This window comes from Labeo rohita, chromosome 25 (assembly GCF_022985175.1).
Source record: "Labeo rohita strain BAU-BD-2019 chromosome 25, IGBB_LRoh.1.0, whole genome shotgun sequence".
In the NCBI taxonomy this organism is placed as follows: Eukaryota; Metazoa; Chordata; class Actinopteri; order Cypriniformes; family Cyprinidae; genus Labeo; species Labeo rohita.
The window spans coordinates 1,250,223-1,271,388 of NC_066893.1; the positions used below are offsets into that span (position 1 = coordinate 1,250,223).

Genomic DNA, 21,166 nt, shown 5'->3' on the forward strand with positions numbered 1-21,166 from the left:
TTCTGAAGGAAAATACAATATAGAGTATCATTTACATGTAGCGCATCAATTCTGCATGGTATATAAGACTCTCTCGTACTGTATTTTTCTTTGCATGTGTGTGAGACAAATCGTCGGCTAATCGTGTGCATTCACACTAGAGTTTATGGATCGTCAAATACAGGTAAGCTGCACATCTATTCAGATTACCTGAAAAATAAAACTATAATAATATTATAATAAATTATAGTAACGCCACATTTTATTGTCAGTAACAGTAATGACGTTATAACGGGGGAAACAATAATTCATTTGATTACTTGTTACTGAAAAAAAACAACGCCTTTTATTTATAACACCGTTATTCCCATCACCAATCATTATGTACACTTTAAAAGGATAGTTCATGCAAAACAAAAATTATGTTATTAATTACTCACCCTCATGTAGTTACAAACCTGTAAGACAAATTAAGATATTTTTGGTCAAAGCTGAGAGCTTTCTGACCCGGCATAGACAGGGGTAAAGAGCATGCAACTACCATATTCAAGGCCCAGAAAGGTAGTAAGAACATTGTTAAAATAGTCCACGTGACATCAGTTCAAAATTCATAATTTTATAAAGCTATGAGAATAATTCTTAATTAACTACATTTAAATAACTACATGTACTTACTATATGGTTAGGGTTAGAATGAGGGTTTGATTTAGGGTTAGTTGCATGTAGTTATGCATCATTTATTGTTATTACTATAGTAAGTGTATGTAACACTTTTAACATGGACACCGTAAAGTGTTACCAAATTGCTTAATTGATTATTTTGAGAAACCAGCATCTAAGGGTCGTTACTTCAATTTAAATGCTTTTACTAACTTTCTGATCCTGCATAGACAGCAACGCAACTACCATGTTCAAGACCCTGAAGGGTAGTAAGAACATCGTTAAGTCAGAATACACCGAGTTCAGGCAGAGTAAGACAAGACGAGCGTTTGAGATTGAAAAGTATTTAAATTGTTTTTTTTTTATGAAAATAACCGATTGTTTCGCTAGATAAGACCCTTCTTTCTCAGCTGGGATCATTTACAGCCGCATTTGGGATTATTTAAAGCTGCATTTAAACTGCATTTTGGAAGTTCAAAATCGGGGCACCATATCAGTCCATTATATGGAGAAAAATCCTGAAATGTTTTCCTCAAAAAAACACAATTTCTTTATGCCTGAAGAAAGAAAGACATGAACATCTTGGATGACAAGGGGGTGAGTACATTATATGTGAATCTTTTGTTTTGGAAGTGGACTTCTCCTTTAAAATAGTCCATGTGACATCAGTGGTTCAGCCGTAATTTTCTGATGCTACGAGAATACTTTTTGTGCAAAGAAAACAAAATGTCTTGTGGTACTCTCGTGAACGTGCGGCAGAGACTGATGCAGAAGAAAGGAAATTGTTGAATAAAGTCATTATTGTTGTTTTCTTGCACGTAAAATGTATTTTCATAGTAGTTACATAGTAGTTATGTTGCCGTCTATGCAAAGTCAGAAAGCTGTTGGATTTCATCAAAATATATTTTTATTTAAATATTAAATATCTGTTTGTGTTCTGAAGATGAATGAAGGTCTTACAGGTTTTGAACGCCATGAGGGTGAGTAAATAATGACAGAATTTTCATTTTTGGTTGAACTATCCCTTGAAATCATTATGTTTTGAAAATCTTTTGATGTGTTGACTAACACACATGTAAAGCAATTAATTATAATTTTAACTGTAGAATTTATTCAATATTCTGTGTAAAGTTAATAGAACTTCAGCTTCATCATTACAAATGTGGGCAACACTTTACAATAAGGTTCCATCAGTTAATGTTAGTTAATGCATTCATTAACATGAACAAACAACGCACAATACATTAATTACAGTATCTATTAATCTTTGTCGTTCATTGTTAGTTCATGTTAATTCACAGTGCATTAACTAATATTACCAAGCACAACTTTTGATTTTAATAATGCATTAATAAATGTTGAAATTAACATTTTTAAATACTGTAGTATTGTTCATTCTTAGTTCATGGTAACTAATGCAGTTAACTAATGTTAACTAATGAAACTTGTGTTACCCAAATGTGTAATTACAAATATATTTAAATACATGACAAGTTTCAACAGAAATGACATTAATGTATATTTAGTTTACCATGAACGTTTGTCAGTACATTCAGCAGTACACTTTATTTCAAAGAACAAAAGTACTTATGAAATTACATATAAGGATCTACTTAACTCCACGTAAGTGGTCAAAAAATTCCTAAAATTCAGCGAATTGCATTTAATAGTTAATTTAAATAATGTGCAATTAACTGTTTAAGAACATTACTTTCAGTTAATATTTAAGTGTATATTTTAAACTATATTATTTGTTAGAATAAGTGCTTTTGTTTTTTAAAGTGTACTAAAGTGTAGTTTTTCACAAGGGAATGCTGATTATGAACAAATTGCTGTAGGGTACTATACTGTGGTCATTACTAGATAATTTTGACACTGATAGTAATGTAACAGGAAACGTAAATGTCTGAGTTTTATTTTAAGCAGTTCCAGTCAAAAACATATTCCTTTACAGTGTCTGCTTTTTTTTTTTTTTTAAGTTACACCTGAACACCTCCGGACACATTCTGACACCAGATCGTAACACTAACCAGCAACAGATGTGCTGTCACAATGTTATTTTGCGATATTAATTTTCTTATTCATTGGACGAAATAACAACAATACAACAGAGATGTCCAATCTTCTTGCATTGAATTTTCACATTTCAAACCATATTCTCAGTGTCAGTCAGACATAATGCACGTTCACACAAGGACATGCCGTTGAGTTTTCCGAACGGCTCTGGGAATGTCACACCGCTGCAGGAAATCCAAACTACGGTCACTAAAGATTGCTAGACTTTGATGAATCTTTAGCAATCTACATATTGAAGTTCACATTGTTTGATTCCTTTTTTATAAAATAATGACCTACAGTCACTATCATTTCTTTAATTGTTTTTTTTTTTTTCTCATTACAGAAAGTGTTTTCACAGATGTAAGTCTCGCATACATTTGTCCATTCTGACTGTCAGCTGTATGCACATAGCTTTCTCACATGGTGGACATCGGCTGCGAGAGTTGGTCTGATAGTGAGACATACTGCAGCTAGTGTCCAAACAAAGACAAAGGCCTGAGATACAACAGACGGACAGAAGCATTACGCCGTGTTGTGTTCCTCTAGGTGTTGTGTTAATTGGGGTGTATATAAAGAGAAAGCAGGAGAGACTGTTTTGGTATTTCTGACAGGTCAGTGCAAGATTAACAGCAATGATGTTTGCACATGTTTTGGGTCGGTTGGTCATGCAAATTCACCGTGCTGAGCCAAATAAAGCTACTTGGTTTAAAAGGACTTCTGACGAAACTCTGCTTCATACATCGCTACACTATTGACTAGTTTACTCCAGTTCTGCCAAAAATGTTGCTAATGTGGCTGCAGTATTGTCCCATCGTCAGCAAAGTATGTACTTCTAGAAGAGGTAGACAAGACCAGGTGCTTACAGTGATTTACATTTTTTAGTGACATTTTCAGTGTTTAATGTTGAGTGTGTGCATCAGAATGATGGTGATAGGTTTACGGGATGGAGCTCTAATGGACTGCCAGACGTCTCTGTGCTGATGGTTCTGTTACTCTGAGAGCGAGACAGGAGGGCAGACAGCTGCGCGTAACACTGGGCCCGCCTCCCCCTCGGCCAGCTGCCCGCTGAGTGGAGAAAAGCAGCTGTCAATCATCTCAAACAACCAACTGCAGCAGAGATTCTGACACAATATGCAAAATGATTTTGTTGGTCATTGTTATGAACATGAATCTGTAAATGTGATACACTGAATAGTAAATACGTGCCAGAATATGATCTGTGTTCAGTAAAAATATCCTTGCTGCCATTCCAGTAATGAGCTGCCATCTTCCCATGATAGTCCCTTATATTGACTTTGGCATCTGAAGAGAGGAAAAAAAAGCTGTTTTAGATTGTACAGTAACACTTATAAAATAAACATTTTGAACCATTGGTGTTATTAATAACTTGTTATTCATGTCAGCATGACACCTGTGGTACACTGTGATGCATTTCCATAAATACACACACAGCTATTAAGGAGGTTCTTTTAAAGAGACAGTTCACCCAGAAAAGAAAATGGGATGATGTTCAGTGATTTAATGAATTAAATATCAGTGTGTTCTTTATACAAAGCTGTCATTGGCTTTAGAAGACTGGAATACAATATGAGTCATATTAACTACTTTCATGATGCTAGTCAGTTTTGCTCCAGTCCCCTTTCACTTTCAAGAATACAGAAAGTTAACAAAACATAACGGCATGTAAACAATTCAGTGAGAGTAACAGACATTTGAGCATTCCTTTTACCCATTCATTTTTACTTTGTTAGGGCCAATTCACACAAAACGTGTCTTGTAATGCAAAACGTTGAAAAAGTTGTCCACTGGCAAGACGGGGTTTTAATAAAAGTTGGCCGCCTATATGCAGTAGAAATGCAATTATTATTATTATTGTTATTGTTAAATTATTAAATTGGTGAAACATGACCGGAAAAAAAGAGTGAAGCAGAAAAAGGCCTTTGTCAAAAAAAAAAAAAATAAAAAAAATAAAAAAAATAAAATAAATAAAAATAAAAATAAATAAATAAATAAAAGAATAAAAAATAAAATAAAATAAAAAAAAAAAAAAAAAAAATAGACATACCCAATGCACTAGACTAGGTCAAACTGTCAGTAGGCAGGATACAAAAATGCAGAAGTACAATGAATAGTTTTATGATGTGAAAAGGAAGAAAAATGAGTTTGACAAAAGGTGAATTTGAACTCGGGTCAATCGTGTTTAAAAACAATTGCTATGTGCTGTACTACCTAAACTGTAAAAAATAAAAAACAAAATTTGTTGAGTCAGCTTAAAATAATTTGTTAGCCTGCTGCCTTAAAATGTTAAGTTCAGTCAACTAAAATAAGTTTAGTCAACTTGAAATGTTAAGTTGTACTAAGTAACAACTTAGATATTTGTGTTTGCTAAACTTAACAGATGTGTAAGTAACCCAGCTGCCTTAAATTTTTAAGTTGATTCAACTCAAATATATAAGTTGTCACTTAGTATAATTTAACATTTCAAGTTGAACAAATGTTTTTTTGAGTTGACTAAACTTAAAATTTTAAGGCAGCCAGGTAACAAATTTTTTTAATAATAATAATAATAATAATAATAACTCAGCAAATTGTTTTTTACAGTGTATGCACTAAAGCTGTTGATTAATGGGCGTCTTTTGCAGTGTTGTCCAAACCTGCCCCACATTAGTGATTGGAGTTAGTAAATAGACACTATGTTTATGAAAGCCCTATTTTGGAAGAGGTGAATTGCATCTTTAAGTTCTAGGCACATTAGTTACATTTAGGCAAAATTAATGGGCAAAAAAAAGATCTGTAGCAAGAAGTGGGGCAGGGCCAAGAGTCGTGGGGGCGGTGCAAGTCTGGTGGTGTGAATGTTAATAAGCCCTACGGAGGGGCTCCGGAAGAATTAAAGGAGGAATGATGACAGTGGAAGACAAGAGCAGACATCTAAGTCACTTGTTTAGTTTACTTTTATGCAGCAGTTTCGTTTTTGGCTGTTTCTTTTGTCATTAAATGTTTGCCGATTCCCGCCTCTTTCATCCCGAACTTACAAGCAAGGTCCATGGTCACAACTCACACCAAGCAACTTTCTGTTTGTCAATGTTGCAAATTTGTACAACCAACTTGAACCTGTAGTGAAATCCGCAAAGTGCCTGTAAAAACATACCGAGCAACAGTGAATCTGACCAGAAATGCTGTTGTCTTGCATTCAGAATCAGAATCAGAGTGTGCTTTATTGCCATGCATGTTTACACATACTAGGAATTTGTTGTAGTGACAGAAGCTCTACAGTGCAACAGAATGACAGAATTCAACACTGTTTTGTGAAGCTATGAATAAAATATGATGACGTTTTCCTTCTCTCGCACTCGTAGCGCACGAACACTCTCAGTAATGACTGTTTCTAACACATAAACAGAGGTGTGAGTGCGTGGGAGGTCAAGGTTAGGCTACTGCCGCTTAAAAATAACAAACGCACCGTCATCCCTGCCATCGGAGAGTCGTTAAAAATAATCCACCCAGGCGCTCTCTCTTTTCAATCATCTCATCGCCTCTCTGTAGCACATAGTGATAATCACACTGGCCTTGTAGCAGCCATATGGACTCGGGCTGGTCTGGGGCCTGCTGGAATACCACGGTGGTTAATTAGAGGCTGAATACTGAGTGACTGAGCGCTGATCTCAATCCCTCCGCGCCTGGACACACTGAGTGGCCTTTTGAGCAGCTCGGGGTCTCCAGGGATTCGGGGGGAAACGGAGGGGTAATTATTTGAGATAACAGTGAAAAGAAGAGGTGAGGATTGTGCATTTGAAAAGAGGCCAGGCAACATAAAGAGAGGGAAAGCGAAGATAGGGCAGAGAGGGGGCCGAACGCGCTAAAGGTCAACATCTCCTATTTTTATGTAGAGTGTCAACAGCCTGTTATGCCTTTTTAAAATGAGCGCGCTTTTCATGAATAACATATTCTGGTGCTGCTTTAGAGATCAGTGCTTTTGCCTGACAAATGAATGTGTGTGAATGACAAGCTTCTTTGACCAGCTCTTTTTAGTCATCGGAGCATTGTTGATGACATTTAAAGCTGCATATACTGCATGTTTTTTATTTTTATTTTTTACATCCGATTTTTAGTAGGCCAATTTTTAGATGATAACAACATAAATTCTTAAAATATTAAAATTAAAATATGATTTATTTATTTGTTTGTTTGTTTGTTTGTTTATTTATTTGTTTGCTTGTCTGTTTGTTTGTTTGTTTGTTTGTTTGTTTATATTTGGACTCCACAATTTAAATAATATTTCATTAGTTTTTGCATTGTGGTTGTGAGAATTAGTAGCAGTAGTGGTATAGCTGTATAAGAAAACAAGCAAACAAGCAAACAAACAAACAAACAAACAAACAAACAAGTAAATAAATAAATCCGGACAATTTTAAATGATGACAATACAAATTATTTAAATATATTAAAATGAAAATAAGATTTATTTATTTGTTTGTTTGTTTGTTTATTCTGTACTCCACAATTTAAATAATATGTAATTAGTTTTTACATTGTGGTTGTGAGAATTAATAGTAGTAGTGGTATAGCTGTATAAGAAAACAAACAAACAAACAAACAAACAAACAAACAAATAAATAAATAAATAAATAAGGTACATTTTTAGATGATAACAACATAAATTCTTTAAAATATTAAAATTAAAATAAGATTTATTTATTTATTTGTTTGTTTATTTATTTGTTTGTTTGTTTGTTTTATTTTAAACTTCACCTGTACTCCATAATTTAAATAAAATTGCATTTGTTTTTGCATTGTGGTTGTGAGAATTATTATTGTTATTTTATAATTATAATAATAATAATAATATTAATTATTATTATTAATTATAATAATAATAATAATAATATAATATAATATAATGAAAATTTCCGATAATGAATCACAATTTAAAAAGTTTTCATGTTTTCATGCAAAATATGTAAGTGATAAGCAATAACATACCAACTACAATATTTGACTGACTGTACATTATCCCACTTATTACATGATTACTTACCAAATAAATTAATTAATAGACATGAAATATTGATGAAGGTGTTTAATTAATATGTAAAGTATTTAAATTAATATTTTGTTTACATATATGTCTATACAGATTTTATTCATTTTTGCTGCATTTATTTACTATTGCAATTCTTTACAATTTTACTACATAAAGTTAAACTGAAAATAAGACATGCTGTCTTGGCAGCAAAACTTTAATTTATTTTTATTTTTTATTATTATAAAAAAAATATGTTTAAGGCTTTAGTTTTAGTTCAAATCTAATGTTTATTTCATTGTAATGACTCAATTTAGTTATAGTCAGTTATAATAACAGGTGATTATACAACTTGATGTTCATTATACAAAATAATAATAATAATAATAATAATAATAATAAGAATGAACCTAAAATGCACAGAATGACCTAAAATGACCAGAGTTTGACCAATCAGAGTCCAGTATTTACAAGGATAATAAATTGAAAAGAAATACGACTTGTACATTTCTTGACAGTGTTTGTGAGGTTCGCCCAATGACAGTTTATGTTTATAGACAACATCTAAACTGTGTTAGATTGTGGTGTTGTAGAAATGCTGACCTCACAGTCATGACCTAAGGGCTTCTCTGGCCAACAGGCTAAACCTACATCAGATCTATATGAACTCTCAAACCCTCAATATCAATGTGTACGGACGTCTGACTGCTGCCTCCCCAGTCGCTCACTTTATTGAATTATATATTAGCTCCTAAAGCAGAGTATATGTTTTACAGCATGTTCACTATTACAGAACATGCTGGCAGATTTTCAGCAACAGCACTCGTTCAAGTATTCTGCCAGCTCGAATCCTGAAGTGGACGGTCGACCAAACAAGATGCTGAAAAAGCACGGCTTAGCTCCCGCAGAGCCTAAATATCGACAACGGACATGAATTGATAACAATAAACTAATAAAACTGCAGTTTCAATAAAGAGCGAGACGGTAACTGTGATTTTCAACAATCCAGTCACGACTGTATCCGAAGCAACTGCGAGCTGTTTAACAGAGTTATGTGATTACGTGTGCGTCTGGAGAAATTCTGTGTGCTTTAATAGAGTTACGCGGAGGTCTTAAGCTGTACGCCGCTAAGAGAGGCTTATGTTTCCAGGCGCAAAGCGGTAATCCTATAACGCTGTTCAACTATATTGCTTAAGGCACTGCAAGCAGTCAGTTGGTAACTATGTTAAACTATCTGCAGTTCCCTAACCGCTCGCGCAGATCTCGCCATGATAAGATAAAGCATTATTCACCCGGAGTGCTATAGAAATCATTAGTGCAGCGGAGAGATGCTTCAAATAGATTCAGAGCCCTTATATAAAAACACTCTTACTACATACTAGGTCATACTATGGGGCAGTAATGGAATCAGATGGTAATACCATGGTACTTTCACACATGGGTGTTTCTTCACCAACGTACACTTTTTAAACTATTCCAGGGGTTGATTTTTGTCAAAATTAACATAGGGAAGTTTTTTTTTTTTTTTTAGCTTTTTGTTATAAAGTAACATTATTGTCAGGGTAACTGTGGTGCTTATAAAATGCATGACTTACAGTACAGGAAATACTTTTAATAGCCAACTAGGTGAACACTTTTTTTTTTTTCAAATTCTTTTTACATATAGATTAAATTTAATTTGTCTACTTCTATAGTATGAAAGTGCATCAAATTATCAATTTAACTTAATTTAATACATATGACCATGATATTTTTTCAAATTCATTTTATATATTATTATCATTATTATCATTATTCTTTTACAGACTTTCAATATTAAAATATAAAAATATATCAAATTATTCATTTATTTTATTTTATTATTTTAATTAAATTTAAATTAAATTTCTAATCAAAGAATGAAATAAAGTATTATTATTATTATTATTATTATTATTATTATTTTACAATTGTCCTAGAACCAGACTTAACATTTAAACATAAAAAGTTATCAAATTATTATTTTATTTTATTATTTAATTTAAGAGTGAAGTAAATTATTATTATTATTATTATTATTATTATTATTATTATTATTATTTTACAATTACAATGGACTTTCAATCTTAAAAAATATAAAATGTATTAAATTATTAATTTCATTGAATTAGTTTTATTTTATTTTATTATTTAATTTAATTTAATTTCTAAACGAGTGAAATAAACCATTATTTGTATTATTATTATTATTATTATTATTCTTATTCTGTTGGTGTCATTTTTACATGTTCTTTTACCATTTAATATAATTAAATATATATTTTTTAATTATAAAAATATAAATAGTAAATACAAACAGTAAACAGAGCATTATTATATATTATATAACATTATTATTATTATTATTATTATTTACAATTTACCATTTATTTTAACTTAATTTAACTGAATTATTATTATTTTAACTGTGATATTCACAAAGTGACATAAACCACTATTATTATTATTATTATACATTTTCCTCCACATTTTTTGCTTATCACATGGTGATTTTTTCTTTATATGTTTAATTTGTTTAATTTATACATTTAAGCAAAAAATTAAAATGCTAGCCTTGTCAAGATTAAGAGTCAGCCATTTTGTAAAAAAATGTCACTTTCATCACTGTTTCCGAAAAACCCAATTGAGATGTTGCATTTATTTGTAATAAAAATGAAATATTATTGAAATAAACACACACTGGTGATAATCAATAACAGGGTGAGCAGAACACATTTGCATGTCAGTTGTCTGACCATCCATTTATGTGCAAACGGTTCCATTGAATTGATGCATCATCTTTGTAACTAATATTAAAACTTGGTGAACTGAGTAGAAACACACAAGGCAGTCGAATGCATCAACACGCTGTAAACGCTGTAGATGTGAGTGTGTGAACAGTGAACAGTCTGGTGACTTAGTGAGGGGTATGAATGGGCGCTGATGGCAGCTTGGCCAGGCACGGCTCATTGGTTTGGAGGTTCCCAGGTGAAGGTCTGGTGCTAGAGAGCTGATCAGTCTGACGGGAGACTGCCTGCTGCTCAATATACATATACCAACGGCCTGAGACACGCTATATACATCAATTAATAAAGACCACACTGAAAGTCCATACAATGAAATTCAGTGTATGGACAAAACCAGCTCATCATACAGGTTTGAAACAACATGAAGTTGAGAAGCTGATGACAGAATTCAAAGTTTTGATTAAACTGAGCTGTTTCTGTCAAAATACCATGTTTAAAGAGCTTTTATTCAATGACTGAATTCAAAGTTTTTTGTTGAAAGAGTGAAGTGTGCAGATGAGAGTGTCTGGTGGAGGTTTTGTCTGACACTTGTCTGTCTGGACTGTCTTTATGTCTTCAAATATCCATGACAATCATGTCAGTCTGGGAAAAGCTGCTCTGCTGTCTCGACATTTCATAAAACCTGCAAGATGTTTTTTAGCCAGAGGTCTTTATCTTCAGGACATCACATCTGTCTAGATTTATGCCTCTAAATCAGTGCTTGTCAACTGGCAGGTCTGTTCTTGCTGACAGCAAAGCAGAAACAATGCTAAATCATAAAAATAATCAAACGAATGATAGTTAGGAGAGAAAAATGAATAGGAAAACACTTTCCATGTCTTTCGTTGTTGACGTCACGTTAAAGGCTATTTAGTCAAACTTAAATCCATCTGTCACTTGGAAAGACGCAGATGGAGTAATGACAAATAAGAGTGTTTGGGATAAAGAACAGAAAAAGAAAAATCTAGATTAAAACAAACCAGTTTTTAGAAGCATGCTCCTTATACAGATGCTTTGACATGATTTTGAAAAATGTTTATACAATGTTTAATTAAAGTGGAAATTGAATGAAAAATGTCATATGGTGTAACCAACAGCTAAAATATGATGTTTTCTTAGCATCATTAACAAAGTGAATAGCTTAATCATTATTTTCAGACAAACGGCAATGGTAGACAAAGGTAAATTTAAAAGGTAAAACATTTTTTTAAAGTCTTTCTTTTTACAAATATGAATAATTAATTAATATCATTATGTTTTAAGGGGTTGTACTACATGAACTATCCCTGCCATTTCATAAAAAAGGTAAATGGATCTGATATTTTACAAGACTTCAACGTCTTTTTTAATTAATTGTTGTTGTGTTAATAATATGTAATCATGTGATCAATAAAAAAGTAACTATAGTCTGAATTCAAATATTTTAAAATGTAATGTAATCTAATTACAAGTATTTATCTCTTCATGTCTTGTCTACACAGCTTAATAAATAAATAAATAAATAAATAAATAAATATGTTTTGAAAAACTATTTTTACCATCTATCATACTATTTAACTAAAGTCTAAATTTAATGAATCCAAAATGTCATGTGGTGTAACCATCAAGTAAAAGGCACTAAAATATTTTCTTTAAGTGTTATTCATTCATATATTACATTTCAAGGGGTTGTACTACATGATATTACATGACCTGATCCTTGGCATTTCATAAAAAAAGGTAAATTTATCTGACATTTTACAAGACTCTTACATATATATATATATTTTTAATTTATTGTTTTGTTGTGTGAATAACATGTAATCATGCAATCAATAAAAAGTAATTTTTATTATTATGAATATTTTAAAATGTAATGTAATCTAAAAGCAAGTATTTATTTCTTCAAGTATTGTGTACACTAAATAAATAAATACTTTCATTTTGGGAAAAAAAAAAAAAAAAATGTACCAACTATGATACTATTTAACAAAAGTCTAAATTAATGAATCCAAAATGTCATGTGGCGTATGTCACATCTACACCCGGCTCCACCACGCAGTTCACCGCTACACGATCACCATCACCAGAATACTGAACACCTGTGCACCCAATCACCCGTCACCAGCTGAACCTCATCTCCAGTCCCTACTTATACTCCCCTCAAACAAACCTTCGGTGATCAGACCTCAAGGTTGCACACCACGAGTCCTCAGATCTTCTTCCACTGTTTGCTGCACTCGTCTGTCTGCCAGCCTGCCTTCATCTGCCCGTCTCCAGCCTCTCAGCACACGGAGTGCTTCACGCTTCTAAAAAGACTATTATCAGCTAAGCGTTGTTTATGTTCTGCCTTCTTCTCAGTCCCTAAGTGGCATTCTTACCTGAGTTGATATTTACCTCTGTTGTATGCGATTGCCTGAGTTGTTTCATTAAAACACGCCACTTCTGTGAATTCTCTCTCTCTCTCTCTCGTGGTTCTTCAAACGTGACAGAAGGTCTGATCCTAAACCGATTGTGGATCTGTGAGAGGCTGGATGGAAGAGCGACGGGCAGTGGCCGACGCCACGTTCGCGGAGCTGGTGGACGCCGTTCGTTCTTCACTTCAGGATGCCTCCGGATCACGAGCATCTGGGTTACCTTCACCTGCCGTGCCATCTATCGCCAGTCCCTTGGCTCGCCCTGCTCCATTCGCCGGGGAGGCAGAGAGATGCAGTGGATTCCTCTTGCAGGTATCGCTGTATATGGAGATACAAGCCAGTCAGTTTCCCACTGAACGAGCTAAAGTAGCGTTCGTCATCTCGCTACTCGCCGATCGGGCTCTGAGTTGGGCCGAAGCTCTGTGGAATATCCGTCACCCTCGCCTAAATGAGCTTGCGACGTTTCTGGAGTACATCAAGGAGGTTTTTTCCCAAACAACGTCATGCAGGTCAGTGCACGAGCAGTTACTGCAGATAACCCAGTCTAACATGTCTGTACAGGAATATGCCATCAAGTTCCGCACACTCGCGGCGCTCAGTAACTGGAACTCTGCCGCCCTGGTACCGGTGTTTCGCCGGGGATTATCCCCTCCGATCCAGACTCAGATGGCTATTTTTGAAGATAGTGTGGATTTAGAGACCTTCATCAACCGAGCTATCAGAATTGCTCAACATTTGCCTCTGTACACGGCGCCTTCATCTCTCTCGCCTTCCCCTTCGGCGGACTTCGCCCTTCCTGCACCAGAGCCCATGATCACGGATGCATACCGGCTCAACAAGACAGAGCGCGCGCGCCGCATCACTCAGCGTCTGTGCCTATACTGCGGGGCTCCTGACCATCAGCTGGCTAGATGCCCCGTTCGACCACCACGCCCGGCGGTGAGTACCCTCCATACTACTCCCAAAATGACCCACATTCCGTACATGACCGGCTCCATCAGCTATGGTTCACTTTCTGTTCCAGTAAAAATCCTCCTCGACTCAGGTGCATCAGGAAACTTCATCTCCTCCTATAGACTCGCTGCCCTGAGCATTCCCCCGCAACGTCAATCCCCGACTTACCACATCACCAACATCCAGGGAAAGCCGCTGGGCCGTGGATTGGTACAGTTCTGCACCCCCGAACTGGAGCTCAAGATCGGGGTTCTCCATTCGGAACGGCTCTCACTACTGGTGCTGGAAGAGGCCAATGTGGATATCGTCCTGGGACGCCCGTGGCTAGTTCATCACCAGCCCGTGATTGATTGGGAGTACGGGGAGCCCAAGCGTTGGGGAAGTATCTGTTATAATCAATGTCTGAAATTCCCTCCAAAACCGTTTCCTTCTACTAACCCTCTCCATCTGTGTTCAACCAGTATTGAAAGCCCTCTACACGAAGCAGCCACCAAATACCCCTCAGAATACCGGGCGTTCCGGGACGTGTTCAGTAAAGCAGCGGCCACAAAATTACCACCTCATCGGCCCTGGGACTGCGCGATCGAGTTATTGCCAGGTGCTCAACTCCCCAAGGGCCGCGTGTATCCCTTGTCCGGCCCGGAGAGAGAGGCCATGGAGGAGTACATAAAGGAGGCTCTCAACCAAGGGTTCATCCGGCCATCCACCTCGCCGGCCGCCTCCAGTTTCTTCTTTGTGGCCAAGAAGGACGGAGGGCTCCGGCCGTGCATAGACTACCGGGCACTCAACAACCAGATTCGTCAATTCGCCTATCCTCTTCCTCTGGTTCCGGCTGCTCTGGAGGCTCTACGCGACGCTCGCGTCTTTTCTAAACTAGATCTCCGGAGCGCCTACAATTTGATCCGTATCCGCCGGGGGAGACGAATGGAAGACGGCTTTCATAACTCCAACGGGGCACTACGAGTACCGGGTGATGCCGTATGGCCTCTCCATTAGCCCTTCTGTATTTCAAAACTTCATGAATGAAATTTTCCGTGATATGCTTCACAAATTTGTCATCGTTTACATTGATGATATCCTCATTTACTCCCCAGATCTCAGAACCCATCACCATCACGTCACCCGAGTACTCGAGCGTCTCCGTCAGCATCGCCTCTTCCTCAAGGCCGAGAAGTGTGAATTCCATACGACCGAAGTCCGCTTTCTCGGCTATTTCATCTCCTCGGCTGGGGTACGGATGGACCAGAGGAAGGTGGATGCCGTCCTCTCTTGGCCACAACCTGATACCATCAAACAACTGCAGCGCTTCTTGGGGTTCGCCAACTTCTATCGTCGTTTTGTCCAGGGTTACAGCCTGCTAGCAGCTCCACTAACCTCTCTCCTTCGGGGCAAACCTAAGAAACTGTGTTGGACCACCGAGGCGACGAATTCATTCTTGGCCATGAAGGAGGCTTTCTGTTCCGCGCCCCTGTTACGGCATCCGAACCCCAAGAGCCGGTTTGTGGTGGAGGTAGACGCGGCTACCCTGGGTGTAGGAGCCGTACTCTCCCAGTGGCACGGGAACCCTCCAGTACTCCATCCATGCGCCTACTTTTCCAGGAAGTTGTCCCCGGCGGAGCAAAACTACGACGTTGGCAATAGAGAACTCCTGGCGATCAAGTTGGCCTTGGAAGAGTGGCGCCACTGGCTGGAGGGAGCGAATCATCCGTTTGAGGTAATCACCGACCATAAAAATCTACAATACCTCAGAGAAGCGAAACGTTTAAATCCTCGCCAAGCGAGATGGGCTCTGTTTTTCACCAGGTTCAATTTCACCCTCACCTATCGACCGGGTCATCGTAATGTTAAGGCAGATGCTCTATCACGGATCCACTCGCCAGACCCTGTTACAGACCAGCCTGAGCCCATCCTCCCTCCAGCCGTCTTCATGGCTCCTATCCAATGGGACCTCGAGGCCCAGATCAAGGACGCCAACCGCCAACACCCAGCTCCGCCGGGAGGTCCAGAAGGGAGGCTTTTCGTCCCTGCAGAGCTCCGCGTGCCCCTTCTGGACTGGATCCACACCTCTCCGGGCTCCGGTCACCCTGGCAGTAACCGCACCCTCTCACTCGTACGCCAGCGCTATTGGTGGCCCCAGCTCCGCCAGGAAGTCGCCCGCTATGTCCAGGGCTGCTCTGTCTGCGCCACATCATCCACCCCACGGAAACTGCCAGAGGGTAAGCTCCAGCCGCTCACCATCCCCAACCGTCCATGGTCCCACATTGGGGTTGACTTCGCTACCGACCTACCCCTGTCTGAAGGTAACACTACTATTTTAGTCGTTGTTGATCGTTTCTCAAAATCTGTCAAATTAATTCCTCTGAAAGGTCTCCCCACGGCCTTTGAAACTGCACAAGCCCTGTTCCTGAACGTCTTTCGTCATTTTGGACTCCCGGAAGATATCATCTCAGATAGGGGTCCCCAATTCATCTCACGTGTGTGGCGAGGCTTCTTCAGACTTCTGGGAGTCAACGTGAGCCTCTCCTCCGGCTACCATCCGCAATCAAACGGCCAGACAGAGCGCAAGATTCAGGAGGTAGGACGTTACCTCCGGGCCTACTGCCAGGATAACCAAGAGCGCTGGTGTCAATACCTACCCTGGGCGGAATATGCCCAGAATTCCCTACGTCAGTCTGCCACCGGACTCACTCCGTTCCAGTGTGTGTTAGGGTTCCAGCCTCCGCTCTTCCCCTGGAACGGAGAGAGTTGCGAGGTCCCGGCGGTGGACTTTTGGTTCAGGGAGAGTGAGAGGGTCTGGGAATCAGCTCATGTCCACCTCAGTCGCGCAGTAAGACGGTACCAACGTCACGTGGATGCTCGGCGCAGTCAACACCATCAGTACCAGCCAGGAGACCTCGTCTGGTTAAGCACCCGTGACCTCCGCCTGCGACAGGGCAGTAAGAAGCTGAGTCCCAGATACATCGGACCCTTCCCGGTGGCACGGCAGATCAACCCAGTCACCTACCGCCTCACGCTACCACCCACCTACCGCATTGCACCGTCCTTCCATGTTTCCTTACTCAAACCTTACACTAAACCTGTCTCCTCTCCTTCCACAGAGCCCGTGGTGCCCCCCCCTCCACCCGAGATCGAACCAGCCGACCAAATCTACCAGATCCGGGAGATCCTCAGCTCGCGGCGGCGAGGCGGCCGTGTCCAGTACCTTATTGACTGGGAGGGATACGGTCCAGAGGAAAGATCCTGGGTCGAACGCGGAGATGTACTAGATCCCAACCTCCTTCGAGAGTTCCACACCCGTCACCCTAACCTACCTGCTCCCAGGCCGCGCGGTCGTCCTCGCCGCCAGTCACGGGCGCCAGGAGGCGCCCGTAGGGGGGGTAATGTCACATCTACACCCGGCTCCACCACGCAGTTCACCGCTACACGATCACCATCACCAGAATACTGAACACCTGTGCACCCAATCACCCGTCACCAGCTGAACCTCATCTCCAGTCCCTACTTATACTCCCCTCAAACAAACCTTCGGTGATCAGACCTCAAGGTTGTACACCACGAGTCCTCAGATCTTCTTCCACTGTTTGCTGCACTCGTCTGTCTGCCAGCCTGCCTTCATCTGCCCGTCTCCAGCCTCTCAGCACACGGAGTGCTTCACGCTTCTAAAAAGACTATTATCAGCTAAGCGTTGTTTATGTTCTGCCTTCTTCTCAGTCCCTAAGTGGCATTCTTACCTGAGTTGATATTTACCTCTGTTGTATGCGATTGCCTGAGTTGTTTCATTAAAACACGCCACTTCTGTGAATTCTCTCTCTCTCTCTCTCTCGTGGTTCTTCAAACGTGACAGCGTAACCATCAAGTAAAATGCATTGCAATTTATATATTTTAAGTATTATTAATTCATATATCATTATGTTTAATATTATCCCTGCCATTTCATGAAAAGGTAAATTCATCTGCTATTTTACATTACTTCAACATCTTTTTTTTCTTTTCTTTTTAATTTATTGATGTTGTGTAAATAATATGTAATCAATAAAAAAGTAACTATAGTCTGAATATGAATATTTTAATATGTAATGTTATCTAATTGCAAGTATTTATTTCTTCAAGTATTGTGTTAAATAAATAAATAAATAAATAAATACATTTTTGAAAAACTGTTTTTACCAACTAAGATACTATTTAACAAAAGTCTAAATTTAATGAATCCAAAATGTCAAGTGGTGTAACCATCAAGTAAAAGGCATTACAATTTATATATTTTAAGTATTATTAATTTATATATCATTATGTTTAAGAGGGTTGTACAACATGACATTACACAACCTGAACTATCCTTGCCATTTCATAAAAAGGTACATTTATTTGACATTTTACATGACTTCAACATATTTTTCATTTTTTTTATTTATTTATTGATGTTGTGTGAATAATATATAATCATGTAATCAATAAAAAAGTAACTGTAGTCTGAATATGAATATTTTAATATGTAATGTTATCTAATTGCACATATTTATTTCTTCAAGTATTGTGTACACTAAATAAATAAATAAATAAATAAATTTTGAAAAACTATTTTTACCACCTATGATACTATTTCACGAAAGTCTAAATTTAATGAATCCAAAATGTCATGTGGTGTAACCATCAAGTAAAAGGCATTAAAATGTATATATTTTAAGTATTATTCATTTATATATGATTATGTTTAAAAGGGTAGTACTACATGACATTAAAGTTATCTGAAATTTTACATGATTTCAACATCTTTTTTTTTTTTTTTTTTAATGTATTGCTGTTGTGTGAATAATATGTAATCATGTAATGTAAAATGTAATGTAATCTAATTTTAAAGTATTTAATTTTTGGGATGTGATTACATAATCCAGATTACATGTAATCGGTTACTTCCAAGCAATATATAATTTTAATTCAAAAATTAAAAACATCATGTCTTTAAGTCATTTACTTGTTTATTTACTTACTTATATATTTAATAAATTAATAGATCTGGATATGATGTGCCCAGTATGACATTTCAAAACCAGTTCAGAAAATTCACTGGACTGCTCAACTGTGATGTCATTTTATGAAGAGAGCAATTTACAATTTGGCTGAACATTCGCAGTACTTGGAAAAAAAAAAAAATGGACAAAAAGAAGGACAATCCTGTCTCTGTCTCTCAGCGTAGGGTCCAAGTGAGCCGTAGGTGGTGATGGGAAACCATGGAGTATCCATTTCCACACACCATATGGAAACTCTGTGGTTTGTACAGAGGAGGTGGGATCTAATATTGACCTGGACCATATGTGTTTTAGTGAATTACAAACACAACAGGGCCGAGCGGCCGCCTAACACACAACATATGGGCATCTATTCTGTGTTAGGGGCTTTTACAAACAAGACCCCCCTGCACACACAGGCGTGTATGCCGTCCAAGATCTCGAGGGACTGTTCTTTTGAATTACTCTATTGACACACACCCTAGTTAGCTTCATTAGCGGGAGCTAGTGTTAGCTCACAGTGTGAGGCCATCGCTGGAGTTTTCCCCTCTAAAAACCAATTATCATCTGTGACTGCACAGTAACTTCAGCTGTGCATCACTGATCATATTCGTGTCTGTGAGCTGGATTTCCTCTTTTGTCATAATGGAGTAATACATTTTGCTAATTAATTGGTTCGAGATCAAATTGATGTCAGGTTATTGCAGGTAAACAGCAAACATGATGTCTGATGACTACTTCTCTATTTTGTTCTCTACTATTTTGCTTCATTTCCAGATGTTTGATTCAATTGCACGTTCCAAAGAGCACATTCACGTGTGCGCACTCTTCAAAAATGGCGTTTTCATTCTCTTGACAACTGAAAATTGACAAATGGACTTTGTATACTTAAATATAATGACACTGTAAGTTAGCTTGCTTATTTTGCTCAGGAGGATGATCAATGTAAGTTCATGTTATGCTAAAAAGAGACTATTTAGCTGTAGGTCCATACATGTAAGTTTGTGATGCTATTTGCGAATGCAAATATGAAATGGTTTGGGAAACAGCAAATTGTTGAAGTACATTGGTAATGACTGAACTTGCGAACATAGTCACAAAAGAACTGCCTAAAGAATTGTTGCCAACAATAAATGAATGAATGAATAAATAAATAAATAAATAAATAAATATTATTGTTTTGAAAAACATTTTTTTTTTTTTTTTTACTAGCTACTATACTATTTAACAAAAATCAAAATTTAATTACTTTAAAAATGTCATGTGGTGTAACCATCAAGTAATAGACATTTTTCTTTGTATTTTCTTTAAGTATTGTATACAGTTTTTAATTAGATTATATATTTTCCAAGCAATGAATGAATGAATGTATGAATGCTTTCTTCCATTCTGAAAATAATTACCTACTACAATACTATTTAACAAAAGTCTAAATTTAATTACTTTAAAATGTCATGTGGTGTAACTATCAGGTAAAATGCGTTAACATATTTTAAGTATTGTATATAATATTTACTTAAAGTGTATATTGTGTTTTATGTACATATATAAACAAACAAACAAGTAAGTATAAATAAATAAATAAATAAATAAATATTTTTGTTTTGAAAAACTATTTTTATCAACTACTATACTATTTAACAGAAATCTAAACTTAATGGCTCTAAATGTCATGTGGTGTAACCTTCAAGTAATAGACATTAACATATTTGTATATGTTCTTGAATTATTGTGTACACAAATAAATAAATAAATAAATAAATAAATAAATAAATAAATAAATAAATAAATAAATAAATAAATAAATAAATATTTTAGTTTTGAAAAGAAAAATGACCGACTACTATACTGTTTAACAAAAGTCTAAATGTAATGACTTTTAAAATGTTGTGGTGTAACCATCAAGTAAAAGATATTAACATATGTGTATATGTCCTTGAAGTATTGTGTACACATGTAAATAAATAAGTAAATAATATTTTAATTTTGGAAAAAAAAAAAAAAAAATACTATACTATTTAACAAAAGTCTAAGTTTAATGACTTTAAAATGTCATGCGGTGTAACCATCAAGTAAAAAGTATTAACATATTTTCTATAAGTATTGTATACAATATTTACTTAAAGTATATATATATATACTAATGCACAAAAGTCTAAATTTAATTGAACATGTCATGTGATGTAACCAATAAAAGACATTAGCACATTTTAGTTATTATTTATAAGTTAAATATTATTTATAAGTATTATTACTGTATTTACTTAGATTATATATTCGTAAAGTATT

At 36.7% G+C, this 21,166-nt stretch overlaps 1 protein-coding gene across 2 annotated transcripts in view; it reads right to left on the reverse strand.

The window, feature by feature from the left end:
* Positions 1-2,591: 2,591 nt before the first annotated feature.
* The window catches only part of LOC127156587 (ankyrin repeat domain-containing protein SOWAHB), a 33,406-nt gene continuing 14,831 nt past the window's right edge, over positions 2,592-21,166 (reverse strand). For both annotated transcript variants that reach the window (XM_051099536.1, XM_051099537.1), the window contains 2 exons: positions 3,904-3,999; positions 2,592-3,762 (listed from right to left, as the gene is read on the reverse strand). In XM_051099536.1, coding sequence (XP_050955493.1) covers positions 3,614-3,762; positions 3,904-3,999 — 245 coding nt within the window. In that variant the 3' untranslated portion in view covers positions 2,592-3,613. The remainder of the gene's footprint in view (positions 3,763-3,903; positions 4,000-21,166) is intronic.